We start from the raw sequence: 16,501 nt of genomic DNA on the forward strand, positions 1-16,501 counted from the left end.
TGCATATTAATATATATATATATATATATATATATATTTGTAATAATTTTGAACATATAAATATTTATATAGAATTTTTATTTTTAATTGATAAAAATTGAAAACATATTAATATAATTCATATAAAAGAATAAATAATAATAAATTTATAAAAATAATTAAAAAAAAAAAAAAAAAAATACATAAATCAATCTATACATGTATTACATACATATGTAAGATATTAATTTTTTTTGTAATTTTTATTTGCGTTATTATCTTTGTAATTTTTTTTATAATGTGCATTTTTCTTTTGGTTATAATTTTTTTGATATTTTTGATCTCCTTTTTTTTGCGTCCAATTTGATTTTTCCTCTTTCATTTGTGTTCTTCTCTCTTGCATAAACATAAATCTATAAAATGGGGAAAAAGAAAAATGTAATGAAAATATTAAGAATGTAAAGAATGTATCATATGCGAATATATAAAAGGATAATCATATATATAAATGGATAACATGGATATATACAAATGAAAATATTCATATATATAAAAATGTATGATAATATATATATATATATATATATTTTTTTTTATGATTTATTTACTTTGGATTTTTCATGTTTAGGGCCAACTCGTTTTGCTCCATTACTTCATTTACATTTTCAGCTAACTTAAGAGCCATATTTTGTAGGGTAGTTGGATTAACTTTACTAATAAGTATAAATTTACTACTTTCATTCCAGAAAGCTGGTATTTCTTGATTTATCATCATTTTACTTAATATGGAATGTACAACATTTTGATTTAAATCAAACATAACACATAATTGATCAATAGAAAATGATTCATATATTGATATATATCTAAATATATATGTTCTCATAGCTTCTTGTTTAATTTTTTCTTTAAGTATATTTTGTACTTTTTCTTTATCTGGGAATTTTGGCCAGATTGATAAACTAAAAATTTTTTCACAACATAATTTCCAATTACCTTTTTGTAAATGTTTTGTTGCTAATATAATAATTTCTTTATTATTTTCAGGAGGATTATTAAATATTTGTTTATCATATATATCTAGAAATCTTCTAAATTGTCTTGATATAATATCTTTTTTTGATTCATATGTATTTTTTGCTAAATTTGGTACTTCTAATAACATGGCACATATATTATTTACACATTCTATTAATTCTATTGATATATGCATATGATATGATAATAATCGTCTTTTTTCTGCTCTTTCTTGTTCTAGTGTTTTTTCTTGATTTTTTAAATTTGATATACCTTGAGCTATTAATTCCTTATGTTTATTTTGTGAACAAATTTCCATTAAGCAACAATGAGCTTCATATATTTTTCCATGTCTAAATGCACATAATCCTAATTGTATTAAATTACGATTATATAATATTTGGGTTTGAATATCTGAATTCATAGCTAATTCATGTACATTAGCTACATTTAATAATTCTTTGGCTTCCAAATATTGATCATATAAACTTTTATTATAAGATAATTGTAATAAAGCTTTTACCTTTTGTTGTTTCGTTCCAAACTCAAATATTTCATATACATACTCTTCAATAATTTTAGGTGGATTAATACTATCATTATTAATTAAATTTTCATCAAACAATTCATTTTCAATTCTTTTTTTTTTTTTCCCTTGTCCATCTTCCTTTGCTGCAACAGTATTTGAATTATTCAATGAATCTGATGACATATCTTTTCCATTCATAATGTATGTCCATATTTGTTTAAATAATATTTCAGGTTTATAATACATATGCTCTAAAATTCTTGAAGATATGTGAATAGCTAAATCAGGCATATTTTTTATACATTTCACATAATTATATCCTTTTTTTAATAAACCTATCATATGTATTGTTTTACCTAATCTTTTTCGATATTCTTCTGTTTGAACATCTATATATAATAAAGCTTTCAATAATTCATCATCTAATTTTGCTAAGAATGATATAAGTGTTTTACATGATTTTATGATTTTTTCTTTTTCATTAGTAGTTTCTTCTGTTATTTCTTCTGCTATGTTTATTGATACTAAATAAAAGTTTTCATTTTGAATTAATATATCTAAAATAAGTTCTACATATTTAAATACTTTATTCCATATATTAAAAGACATATAGGTATATACACTAGATACTACATCAAATTCTAAATTAATTAAATGTTCTAAAACTTCTATATAAGATTGTGTACTAATAGTTTTTGCTAATTCACATAATTTAGATAATATATTAATATGTTCATGTTTATCTAATCCTTTTCTACCTCTTTTCTCTATAACTAATTTAACTCTTTCCCTTATAACATCTTCAGTTAAATTCTTGGTACTTAATAATTCTGCATATCCTTTATTTTTAGCTGATTGTGCATCTTCCACAACACGACTAGCTTTTTCTTCTTTTTTCGTAGATTCTTTTTTTACTTTTTTCTGTTTAACTGTTTTTTTCTTTTCCACTTTTGTACTGGTTTTTAAACCCCATTTACTCATAGCACTTTTTGTTTTATCATCTTCTTCATCAGAAACATAATTATCATCTTCACTATAAGACCAATCGTCACTATCATCATCTTCGTCGTCATCTGCTTCATCTTCTTTGTCTTCATCATTATCATCGTCATAATCATCTTTTTCCTCTTTCTTTTCTTTACCTTTTTTTGATTTTGTTTTACTACTTACTTTCTTTTTCTCTTTTGCATCTCCATCATCATCTTGATCTTTTTCATCTTCATTATCATCATCTTGTTCTTGTTGTCCTTCTTCTTCTTCTTCCTCCTCCTCATCATCGTCCTCTTCATCATCTTCATCATCATCATCCATATCCTTCTTTCTGTCATCTTTAAAGTCGTCAGGGTTTTCATTATATAAGTTTAATTTTTCTTGATAAAATTCACTACATTTTCTAATTTTGGCTCTTAATTTATTTAACGTTTGTGCTTTATTTTTGCTCAAATTTTTTTTTTCTACATTATTCTGGAATGTGTTTTCAACATACTTAGATAATTTATCTAAGTATATGATAGCAAAATTAGGGATACAATCAGCACTTTCTTTTATCATAAATTTATATAAATTTTCATAATCTTTTAAAAGGAGATTAAAATCATTATTATCCATATTTTCATTTAAGCTATCTCCTGTAGTTTCATAAAAATGTAGCCTTTTTCCTTCATACGTTTTAATAACTCTTTCTTCTTCTTCTGAGCTGCTACTATCTATAGCGGCCCACCTTTCTGCCTGTGCAGACACAATTGGCTTCTTTTCCTATAAACATAAAAAAAAAAAAAAAAAAATAATCACACAAATGTAAATAAAATAAATAAATACATAAATATATATATATATATATATATATATATATATATATATATATATATATAAGCGTTACTTATATAACTCCATTTACACAAAAAATATAATAGTTACATATAAAATTAAATATTAATTGAATGAATAACAATAGTTAGCATATAATAAATAAAGCTATATATTACAGCATATAATATATATATATATATATATATTTTCATATAAATATATAATACAATTTTTTATTAATTTTATTATGTATACATATAATATATCTATTTTTCTAATAATTTTATTTTATATATATATATATAATTTTTTTTAATACCTCAACTTCACTCTCTGAAGATTCTGTTACATTATCCCCACTATCTTCATCTATTGCCTTGGCCCAAAATTTCGATTGCATTTTTAAAAAAATTTATAAAAAATTAATTGAAAAAAAAAAAAAAAAAGGGGAATTGTTTTATATACCAAATTTATTATGTAGATATAAATATGTAATATATATATGTAATATATATATATATATATGACTATATTTAATTACATAAAAGAATAAAAAATATAAAATATATTATATATCTAATATATATATTTATAAATAAAAAAAATTCAACGGAAATTATAAATATATATATAAAATAAATAAAAATATATATATACAAAATAAAATTAAAAATTAAAACGATCTTATAAAAATAAAGAACAAAATTATTATTTTGTGCTTATAATAAAATTATATTTTTTTTAACATATATATAATAAAAATAAAATATATGTAAAATGTATATATATATGGGGACTTATAAAGATAATATATATTACAATATATTAAAATTATAAAATATAAAAAAATATACATATATACATAAGTATATATATAATTATATTTTGATATTTTATATATGAATAAATTATTATATGATAAATATATGTGATATATATATATAATATCTTATTATTAAAATGGGATATAATATATATAATATATTTTATTTTTATATATATTCATGAGGTTTAATATATATGAAAATTTATACAGTGATATTTTATATATACAATATAAATATATATATATATATATATATATATTATAAATACATATTTTTTTTTCTATTTCAAATAAAACTAAAAAAAGAGAATTAAAAAAATTATATATAATATAATATTTTTCTTATTATAATAATATTATGTTCGGGCTTCTTTTTGTTTTCTTATGAATTTATATATTATTATTATGTATATACTATATGTAATAATGTAATTTATATATATTAATTTTTTTTAAAGAAGAATAAATTGAATCTTTTATTTTTTATATTTCTATGCATTTATATAATAAATACCAAAATAAAAAATATATAAATTCCACATTGCTATACTCCTTTATTTTACTTTTTGTTTTTATTAGTTTATTTGTAAAATTCTTACAACATTTTTCTTTTTTTAACACAGAAATGAATATATATATATATATATAAATTTTTATATATATATTCTTTTTAGTTAAAAAAATATAATAATGATTCATTATATATATAATAGCATATATAAGAATATATTAATTTCTCCATATAATAATTAAATGTGAATTTTTTCTTTTATCATAATATAAAATATAAGTATTTTTTTTAAGTTTTTTACTTAATTTTGTATCTTATAAATAAAATATAGATGATTTATAAGTATGTGTTGATAAAGAAATACACAAAAGAAAAAAAATATATATATAAAATAATAAAATATAAAAATATAAAAGAATATAAAATATATTACATATGTACACACTTATATATATATTAAATTTTTTAGAATAATATTTTTATGCAACCGGTTTTATCTTTCATATATCTAAAATGTATGTAGTTGATTGTAATATATATAAAAGTTCTTTTTTTTTTGACCTTTAAAGGGATAAAACTTATTCAACATAATAGTTAGAGTAATGACTTTCATATTTATTTCTACTATTAGTATTAAAAGAATATGAATTTTTTTTATTATTTGTATTTAAATTATTCATATATATATCATTATTATTATGTATGATATTTTTTTTTTGCTTTTCAAAGTTATAATTTATTTCTATTGATTTAATTTTTTTGTTGAGTCCATTTAAATTATTCATTACTTTTGATAAGATATCATCATTTTTATTATTATCGTCAATTAAAGTTTTTCTTTGATGATAATTATCTTTTTGTTTTAATATTTTTTCAAAAGAATAATTAGTACTTGGGTCATCATTTTTATAGTACATTGAACTTTTATATTCATATAAATTATAATTATTATTATTATTATAATTATCATTATTATCAAATTCAACACCATCATGATATATATTTTTATATATGTCATAAAAACTATTCATTGTTATATTACATGAATGTTTTTCTTGACTATCTAATTTCTTTTTTTCAAAATCAAAATAAATGTCTGCACTATCTTTTGATAAATAATTATTATAAGGTAATGAATGTTTATCATTTTTGTACGTATTTTTCATATGTATATCTTTCATAATATAGTTAAATAATTCTTCTACACTTTCGTTATTTATGTATTCATTATACGATTTTATATTTATATCGTCATCATCTATATTTTTATAATCTGACGATCTGATATTATGGCTTGATATTATACTATTATGATTATATAAGTTGTTATTTTGATGACCTAATATATTACTATAACTAGTTAATTTATTATTATTACTACATAATATATTATTATGATTAGACAAAATATTATTGTTACTAGAATAATTATTGTTTTCCCTATCTGATTTATTACTATAAGATTTATTCCCTTCATTTGATGACTCATAATTATTTTTAAAATATTCATTCATATTGTTGCCTTTCATATATGGTGATTCTCTATATATGTGTGTTTTTTTAAAATTTCCTGGTTCCTTATCATCAATTTTTAAAAAGGATTCTTCTGATTCAGTTACAAATATTTCAACTTCGTTTTCTAAATCAAACAAATCATCAATTTCGTCTTTGTCTGAATTTTTATTATCTAATTTTTTTTCTACCACATTTAGTATATTTTCTTTATTTACATGGTTATACTTTAAATTTTTATTCCTCATCTGTGATAATTTTTTTTTCTTTTCTTCTCTTGCTTTCATATCTATTACAATTTTTTCAATCCTTTCCTTGGTAGGTATATTATCATTCTCCATATCACCATTTTGTATATTATCTTCAGACATATAACAATTTTTTTCATCTTCAGACATATAACAATTTTTTTCATCTTCAGACATATCACATTTATTTTCTTTCTCAGACATATCACAATTTTTTTCATCCTCAGATGACATTTTATTATGTTCATATTGTTCTTCCTTTTTTTTATTTATAATATTCCTAATTATGTGAGAATTATTAGTATACGCATTTTTTAATAATCCTTTATTTCCTATTTTATTTGGTGTATTTCTATAATAATTTTTTTTTTCTTTAAAATTTTTTATTCTTTGCTTTTCCATTTGATAGAATATATCATAATGATTCATGTGTGATATTTTGGGCATAAACATATATTTCTTTTCTTTTGCTTGATCAATCATATTATCATCTTTATTATAATTATTATTATCATTATTATTATTATTATTATTATTGTTATTATCATTTTGGTTATCTTCCTTTTTTTCGATTTCTTCATCTGATAAATTATCCTTTTCGATTAAATATTTTTTATCCTCATTTTCTTTCTTTTCATTATCACTTCTTAAAATTTGAGTTGATTCTTTATCATTTGTTATATAATTTGATAATGGATTAACATTATATATTTTTTTTAAAAAGTTATTGAATATATCTTTTTCACTTGTATTTTCTTTATTTTCTTCTATATTTTTTCTTTCTTCCTTTTCTTTCATCTCTTCTAAAATTTTGATTTCTTCTTGAATTCTTTCATACTCGAGTAATTCCATCTCTTCTATTTTTTTTTTTTCTTCTTCGAGCTTTTTAAGTTCCTCTCTTTTTTTTTCTTCTTCCATCTTTTTAAGTTCCTCTCTCTTTTTTTCTTCTTCCATTTTTTTAAGTTCCTCTCTCTTTTTTTCTTCTTCCATCTTTTTAAGTTCCTCTCTCTTTTTTTCTTCTTCCAACTTTTTAAGTTCCTCTCTCTTTTTTGCTTCTTCCAAGTTTTTAAGTTCCTCTCTCTTTTTTGCTTCTTCCAAGTTTTTAAGTTCCTCTCTCTTTTTTTCTTCTTCCATCTTCTTAAGTTCCTCTCTCTTTTTTTCTTCTTCCCTTTTTTTTTCCTCCTCCAACCACTTCAATTCTACTTTTCTTCTTTGCTCTTCAAATTTTTTCATTTCCTCCATTAATTTGATCTGTTCCTTTTTTCTTTGCTCTTCTAACTTTTTCATTTCTTCCTTTTTTTGTTGTTCTTCTATTTTTTTAAGTCTCTCTCTTTCTTTTTCTTCTTCCATTTTTTTTATTTCTTCTCTTTTTCTTTGTTCTTCCAACTTTTTCATTTCTTCTATCAATTTTAATTCTTCCTTTTTTTTGAGTTCCTCCAATTTCCTTATTTGCTCTTGTTTTCTACTATATTGTAATAATTTTTCTTCCTCTTTCTTTCTTTGAAGTTCGATTTTTTTGGCTTCTTCAATTTTTTTAAGATCTTCCATTTTTTTAAGTTCTTCCATTTTTTTCATTTCCTCCAAATTTTTTTTTTTTTTTTTTTCTTCTTCAACCTTTAGCAAGTTTAATTCTTCTAGACGTTTTTTTTCCTCTTCTTCCAAGGTTTTAAGTTCTTCTATCCTTTTTAATTCTTTTAATTTTTTCAGTTTTTCTAACACTTTTAGTTCTTCACAAAATTGGTGTTCTTCATTATTATCTTTACCTTTTTTTGTTATTTTTTCTATTAACATCGCTCCTGTGTTTTTTATAAAATTAGAGACATTTAGTCCAGGCTTCTTTTCCTCTTCTGTAATATTTTCGGTTGTCTTTAAATTTTGTTGTGCTTGTTGATTTATTTCATCCAAAGCTTCGTAAATTAATTTTCTCTTAGTTTTTAAATCTATATATCCTTGATCGTCTACATTTTGTTCTTTATTTAGAATTTTCCTTATAGTGCTATTATTATAATTATCAACAATGTTGTTCTTTTTGGTTGTCCTTTTTGCAATTTTATTATTTGATGAATTCATTTTCGTCAAGCTATTAATAGAGATTGATTTGTTTAGAGTTTTTTTTCTTTTTTTTTTTAATATAGCATTACGAGTGGTTGATTTCATTTTATTATAATTCTTTGGATTTTTAGATTTTTTTTCATTTATTGGTCTTCCATATGTATGGAATGGGCTATTTTCATATATATTTTCTTTCATTTTTTTACTTATATTAATAATATTATTATTATGAATATCATTTTTATTTTTATCCTCATTATCAATATCTGATAAATAATCAGGTTCACTATTATATCCAGTAATGACTTCAAAAAATCTCTCTGCATAAAATGCATAATTATTAAATCCACTATCACTTTTGGAAGAGTATAATTTCTTCAAATCATTTTTACTATTATTTATATTACGATTATTTTGTCTTTTAACTACAGGTCTACCATACATAGCCCAATTATTTTTTTTTTTTTCCTTTTTCTTTTGTTTATTTATATAATCGTTTAAGCAATCATTGATTTCTTTTTCTTTTGATAAATTTTCCTTGTTTTTTTTTTCGTCTTCTTCTTCTTCTTGTTGTACTTTTTTTATATTTTCTTGTATATCATTTGTACTTTTTATTTCATTTGGCACTTGAACAATTTCTCCTTTATTTTTAGAATTTACATCTATTTCTTTCTCATCAACTATTTGATCATTTATACTTTTTTGTTTTGGGTCTTCCTCTTTAGTTTCGTTTTTTTTTTTTTTTTTTTTTTCATCTTCTGTACAATTAATATCTTTTTGTAAATCATCTATTAGCTTATTAGCTAAAAATTGTTTTTTCTTATTTTCCATAAGTTGTAGTTCTAATTCTTCTAATTCTTTTTTCTTTTTTTTATTTTCTATTTCTAATTCTAACAATTCTTTTTCTTTTTTTTGCCTTTCAATTTGATCTTTTAATATATTTTCATCATTATTCCCATTTTTATCATCATTTATTTTTTCCATATTTTTTTTGTTTTCTCCATTTTCATTTTCTTCTTTTATTATTAAATTAGATGAATTATAAAAATCCAATACACCATTCTCTTGAACAAAATTATTAATGGTTCCAAAAATGTTATTAATTATATTATCATTATTATTTGTACTCATTTCTGGATTTTCAATTTGTTTTAAATGTATATCATCTTTTTCTTTGTCTTCATATTTTTTATATTTCTCATTTTCATCCTCTTTATGTCCTAAATTGTTATTTTCTTTTATATCCTCTTTTACATTATGATCTTGTATAATACTTTTACTTTTATTTCTTACAACATTATTCTTAATTTTTATAAGATTGATTTTATTTTTTTTAAGTTTTTTTTTTTGTTCACTTATAAAACTTTCATAAGAAAATTCACTATCTCTAATTTCAGAAATCTTTCCCACACTTTTGTCATCATCATCATTATCTTCATTTTTAATTATAGTCCCATCTACCATTTCATTTTCATTAAATAAAAATTGGACATGTTCATAACTACAAGATGAAATAACTCTATTATCTTCAAGACTCATTCGTTTTTTTTTTTCTTCGAGCATATAATTTTCATAAGCTGGATTTAAAAACCAAGCACTTGATGTTCTCTTTTCATTAAAATTATATTTAGGTAAATTTATATTATAACATATTTTTCTTCCTTTTATTTCATGTTTTTTTGCTAAATTTTCGAGAATATCATAATCTCTTTGATCATATGATTCATATATATAATAATAAACATTATCTAATATACCATTTTTTATATTATTAAATTGTTCCGTATTTATTATATCATCTATATTAAATTTATAAGCATATTCATTATCCAACTCGTCATTATCTTCTTTCTTTTCTTTTCTTTTTTTTGTTTCTTCATCTTCTACATTTTTTATATTATCATCTATTTTATCATTTTCGTCTTCTTTTATATCTTTCTTCAATTCCTTCATATTTTTTATTCCTCTTTTTTGTATTCTCCTATTTTCTTCTTCCCTTTTCATATTCTTTTTCATTTCCTCAATATCTTTTTTTAATTTATTTAACATTGAATGTTTTTGATAACTTTCTTCTTCTTTATTAGATGAATATTCACCACTACAACTACTATTACTACTACTACTACTGTTAGCATCATTTGCTTTTTTTTTCTTTTTTCTTTTTTTCTTCTTTTCATGGTGACCGCTATCTGATTTATTCTTCTTTTTCATTTCATCAATAGTTTTCTCCAACTGTTTTATCTTTAATTCCATTTTTGAAATGATTTCCTGATTTTCCTTGTTTTTTATATCTGTTATATTATCTTCATTAGCATCAACAACATGTATATTCAATGATGTATCTATTATATCAAACGATTCGGTTGTTTCTTTTTTATTTTCTTTAGTTATTTTATATTCATCATTGAAATTATCATAAAAGTACATTTGTTCTACTAACCTATTCATCCCCTCTGTATATTTTTTTAATTCATCTTTTTTTTCTTCTTCATTTATTGAAGTATACATATTGCTGCAAAAAAATTTATCGTCATCATCATATTTCTGCAGAATATAATTCAAAGTAAAATCTTCATCATACTTTTCATTCCCTTTGTTATATAAAATTAAATTTTTATTATTAGAATTTAATGTGTTCATATCATCATAACCTCCTGCAATCAATTGATTAGAACCATCAATATGTATATTATTTAGATTATTCTTTTCTTGAGGATATCCCATATTGTTTATATCATTATATGGAAGTCGATTAATACCATTGTAATTTATTAATTTATTATTACTTTGAAAATATATAGAATTATTATTATTATTATTATTAAAATTATTGGGTATCATTTGATAATTCAATGGAGTATTCATCGTATAATTAGTGGGATTGTTCATGTTAGAAATAGTTGTATTGTTCATCTGATAATTTATTGGATTATTCATATCATAATACATTGGGTTATTTATATCATAATACATTGGATTATTCATATCATAATTCATTGGATTATTTATATTATAATTCATTGGATTATTTATATTATAATTCATAGGATTATTTATATTATAATTCATTGGATTATTTATATCATAATTCATTTCATTATTCATATCATATTTGGGTGGATAATTCATTTTATTTTTCATCCTTTCATCTTTTTTATTATTATATACATTTTCTTTCATATCATTTATTCCCTCTTTCTTCGATGTGTCCATTTCATCTGCTTTTTCTGTTTGACCTTTATTTTGGCCTATTTTTTTTGGTGGAGGCATTTTATTTTCTTTTTTCTTTAAAGAGTTCATTTTGTGATAATTTCTTATATCTTTTATATCTTTAACATTTTTTTCATTTTTTATGTTTTTCAATTTTTTATTCTTATCATCATTTTCATCATCTGTATTACTATCCTCCTTTGTATCATCAACATATTTTTTAGACTCAATTTTTTTTAACTTGAAAGCATTATTATCACTTTTTTTTGTTAATATATTCTTATTTGATATATTTTCATTATTTTTATTTTTATCATTTTCTTTATTTTTTAACTCTAAATTTAATTTGTCTAATATAGATACTCTTTTAGCACTCCTATCTAATATACAACGATCAGTATAATAAGGTTTTTCTTTTTTGTTTCCGTCACTATCATAATCATCCATATCAAATTCATCTGAGAATAAATCTTCATCAATACCTTCACTTTCATTATTTTTCAATTGTTCTTGTTCTTTTGAAACTTTATTCTCATCTTTATTGTTACTTTTTTTATTTTTATTTTTGTCTACACTTTCTTCTATATTAATATTTTCTTCATTTTGAAAGTTATTCTTTATATTATGAGTTTGGCTTTTAACCATAGGTGGGAATTTATTATTGTATGGATCATTATAATTATTATTATATGGGTTATTATAATTATTATTATATGGGTCATTGTAATTATTATTATTATATGGATCATTATAATTATTATTATTATATGGGTCATTGTAATTATTATTATATGGGTTATTATAATTATTATTATATTGTTCATGGTAAATATTATTATATGGGTTATTATTATTATTATTATATTGTTCATTGTAAATATTATTATATGGGTTATTATTATTATTATATTGTTCATTGTAATTATTATTATATTGTTGATTATAATCATTATCATGCATGTCCATATTTTCCATTACACCATTATTGGATTTTCTTCTATTAGGAGATGGAGCCATATTAGGCTTTGTTTTTATATCATTTAAGATTTGTTCTTTATTTTGAGGAATATATTGATTGTTCAACTTTGCATATTGTTCTTTATTATAAGGGTTGTTAATAAGACCATTATCATGCAAGGGTATTTTATTTAACACATTTTTATTTTTAAAAGAATCCTTATTTTTTTTTTTTAATTTAGTACGAACATAAGTAAATAAAGAATGTAACTCAATATTTACACTATAATTTATTTTATTTATATAATCAAAGTTGTGTCCTTTTTTATTTATTGGGTTACATTTTTTTTTTTCCCCTCCTTTGTAATACATTGCAATATTTTTTTCATTCATATGATTATCAAAATTTTTGGATGATGCTGATGTTGAATCACTATAATATTTAGATTCATTATAGGGTACATTTAAATTATTATTAAAACATATCATATCTATTAACAATTTTTTCCACATAATATTTTTTTCTATTTTATCAAAATTTATTTTATTCTCATTATGTGTAAATATATTTTTTATATTATCACTATATGTACTACGAACTTTTCTACTTCTTTTATTATTTTTCAAATTATATATTTTGAAAATATTGGTAATATTCATCATTCTTCTTTTATTCCCTTTAAAATGAATATTTTTAAATTTATTCTTTTCTCCTTGTACAAATAATATTTTGTTTCTTGAATTGAAACATTTTTTATAAATACATTTTATTATATATTTCCATTTTATTGACTTTTCCCTTTTACAACTTTTTGAAATTATTGCGTCTTTTTTTTTCGACATTTTGTTGAAAAGTAAGACATTCCAACATGTTTTTAATTAAATATAAAATGTGGGAAATAAAAATGGGAACTACTATAAATATGTATATAAATATAAATATAAATATATGTATATATATATATATATATATATATATATATATATATATATATTTATATTTATTTATATTATTCCCATTTTTTTTTATTTTTGAATAAACATATTTTGTATGCAATTTTTTTCATTTTATAAAATACTTGAAAAAGATGGTGAAATGCCAAAAGTTAAATTAAAGACTAATTAAAAATTTACTTTTTCAATAAAAAGACAAAAAATAAATAAATATATATATATATATATATATATATAATAAAAGATTAATATACGAAAATTAATTGTTCTATTATTTTATATATTTTTTATATTTTTTTACATTTTTACAACGTTGCACACTTCAAAAGGTTTACAACAAAATTAATTTTAACCAAAATAATTTTATATAAACAGAAATATATATATATATATATATATATATATTTGATAAAAATAAAAAGAATATATTTTTATAGTGAAATGTAAAAAGTTTTTTATAATAAATTATTTTTATAGAAGTGTATACATGTACATATATATGATACATATACATGTTGCCCCAATTTTGTGCAGTTTTTTTTTTTATATATACTTGAGTTGTTGATTTGAATTGTATATAAAATAAAAATACAGACCATATTAAAATTTTTCATTACCTTAATAAATAAAAAAAAATATATTATATATATATATATATATATATATTTATTTATTTATTTATTTATTATTTTTAAATGTTATAATGAGTAATTATGTCCCATTTTGTACTTTTCCAAAAAAAGAGAAAATTCCATACACATTTTTATATAAAAAAAAAAGTTTCCAATTTTGCCCATGCACATAAATATTATAGACATTCTATATATATATATATATATATATATATATATATGTTTTTTTTTTTTTTTTTTTTTTTTTTTTTTTTTTTTAACTCTTCACGTTTATGAAATTATATATAATTTAATTCAATTTGATAAAATATGAACAGGTTATACAAAAAGATTCCTTTAACTTTTGTGAGATAAATATAAAGTGGCAATAAACATATGTACATATAAATATTTTTTAATTTGTCCATATTTTTATATATGTGTCGTTCAAATATATCATTTCTTATATGTAAAAAAAAAAAAGCTAAACTCATGAGATCATATATATATATAAAGTTTTCCTATTAGATAACAATTATATATAAACCACATAATTACATGAAAAAAAAAAAATTTATATATATAATCAAAACATACATATAAACATTTAAATTTTTTATAAACATTTCATGAATTTTTTACCTCGTTCAAAAATTAAGCCATTTTAAAAATATATATATATATATATATATATATATATATTCATATAATATTTTAAAAAATGTTGTATTTTAAGAATATTTGGCATCTTTATAAATCTCTTAAAACTTATGAGAAATCAATATCATTTTCCCCATTTTATAAAAATCAAACCTACAATATGAATAAGTATTGCTCGTTAAAAGAACAAAACAAATATAATCATTTCATAGAAACTGATAAATTATATGATATTATAAAAAATAAAGAAGAATGTCTCCTTTTTGATACTAGCTATTATAACATACATAATATAAATAATGAAGATATATTTGACGATTATAGTAATGTTGAAAGTATAGAAGGAAGTATTCCAATGAATTCAATAATTAGTCATAATGAAAACTCGAATTTTTCTTTTTTTTTTCCAACTAAGAATGAATTTTTTATGTACTTAAAAAATATTCTTATAAAAAATAAAAGAAATATCACAATGTTGTTAGAAAATATTCCAATTATTCTATATGAAAAAGAAGATATTTTCTATTCTCCAAGAATATGGTTCATTTTTAAAATGTATGGATTTAAGAATGTGCAAATATTAAATGGAGGTTTAAATAAATGGATACATGAAGAAAAAGATATCATATATGTAAATAATGAAAAAAAAATTATAAATAATCATATAAACAAACAAACAATAGAACAAAACGAATATTATATATCTCATATAAATAATCTTATAGAAAATCATTTAAAAAGAAATGAAAATTATATAAATAAAAATATTATGAATAGTATATATTATTATAAGGATATACAAAATTTAATAAAATTAAAAGAACAAAAACAAATGCAAAATTATTTATTGGTTGATACCAGACCTAATAAAAGCTTTTCTACATTGATAACTATCAATGATAATATAAAAGTTAATAATTTCATACCATTTTCAATTAATCTACCATATAATCATTTTTTAAATTATCACTATAAAAATTATAAATATGTAACATTTAAAAATATAAAAGATATCAAAATTTTATTGGAAAAATATGATCTCCTTAATGATCAAAAAATTATTATATCTACTTGTAATAAAGGTATTAGTGCTTGTCTTATATTATTTCTTTTAAATCTTTTTGATAAACCTTTTTCTAAATTGATATTGTATCCTGGAAGTTTAGTAGAATATAATTATTATAAATATGAAAGTAATTAAAATATTTAAGATAAGCTAATGAAATATTATTATATGTGTGTATGTACATATTTATGTTTATGTATATCTGTTTAATTTTTTTCTTTTTTTTTTTTAATTAACTATTTTAAAAATTATTTAAAAGGAATATGTATGTACATACAATTTGGTTTATATATATATATATATATTTCTTATTTTTTCATTTAATTTGTTTGTCTATTCATTTTAACCATATTATAATAAATCAATATTTTTAAAAAAAAATAAAAACTTTTAACATTATTGTATCATTTATATTACTTGTACGAACGTGTATATACAATATGCTTTTAACGATAGGTTCAACTGTATCATTTTCTTTCATTTAAAAATAAATTGAATATATTTATGTAAATATTTAAATATATATCAAAATATATTTCTTATGAGATAATATTAATATA

At 19.8% G+C, this 16,501-nt stretch overlaps 3 protein-coding genes across 3 annotated transcripts; 1 reads left to right on the forward strand and 2 right to left on the reverse strand.

The window, feature by feature from the left end:
• Window positions 1-223: 223 nt before the first annotated feature.
• PADL01_1206600 (eukaryotic translation initiation factor 3 subunit 8, putative) lies at window positions 224-3,734 on the reverse strand (the record flags this gene model as incomplete). Its single annotated transcript, XM_028683016.1, has 3 exons — window positions 224-392; window positions 588-3,280; window positions 3,654-3,734. 3 exons carry the CDS (start codon window positions 3,732-3,734, stop codon window positions 224-226), a joined length of 2,943 nt encoding a protein of 980 aa, XP_028539235.1.
• Window positions 3,735-5,249: 1,515 nt separating this feature from the next.
• On the reverse strand, window positions 5,250-13,493 carry PADL01_1206700 (conserved Plasmodium protein, unknown function; the record flags this gene model as incomplete). The annotated part of the gene is made up of 1 exon (XM_028683017.1): window positions 5,250-13,493. One exon carries the CDS (start codon window positions 13,491-13,493, stop codon window positions 5,250-5,252), a length of 8,244 nt encoding a protein of 2,747 aa, XP_028539236.1.
• Window positions 13,494-15,035: 1,542 nt separating this feature from the next.
• On the forward strand, window positions 15,036-16,076 carry PADL01_1206800 (rhodanese like protein, putative; the record flags this gene model as incomplete). Its single annotated transcript, XM_028683018.1, has 1 exon — window positions 15,036-16,076. The coding sequence occupies one exon, from the start codon at window positions 15,036-15,038 to the stop codon at window positions 16,074-16,076; it is 1,041 nt and encodes a 346-aa protein (XP_028539237.1).
• Between the last annotated feature and the right edge of the window lie 425 nt (window positions 16,077-16,501).

This window comes from Plasmodium sp. gorilla clade G2 (genome assembly GCF_900097015.1).
Source record: "Plasmodium sp. gorilla clade G2 genome assembly, chromosome: 12".
Classification (NCBI taxonomy): domain Eukaryota; phylum Apicomplexa; class Aconoidasida; order Haemosporida; family Plasmodiidae; genus Plasmodium; species Plasmodium adleri (nom. inval.).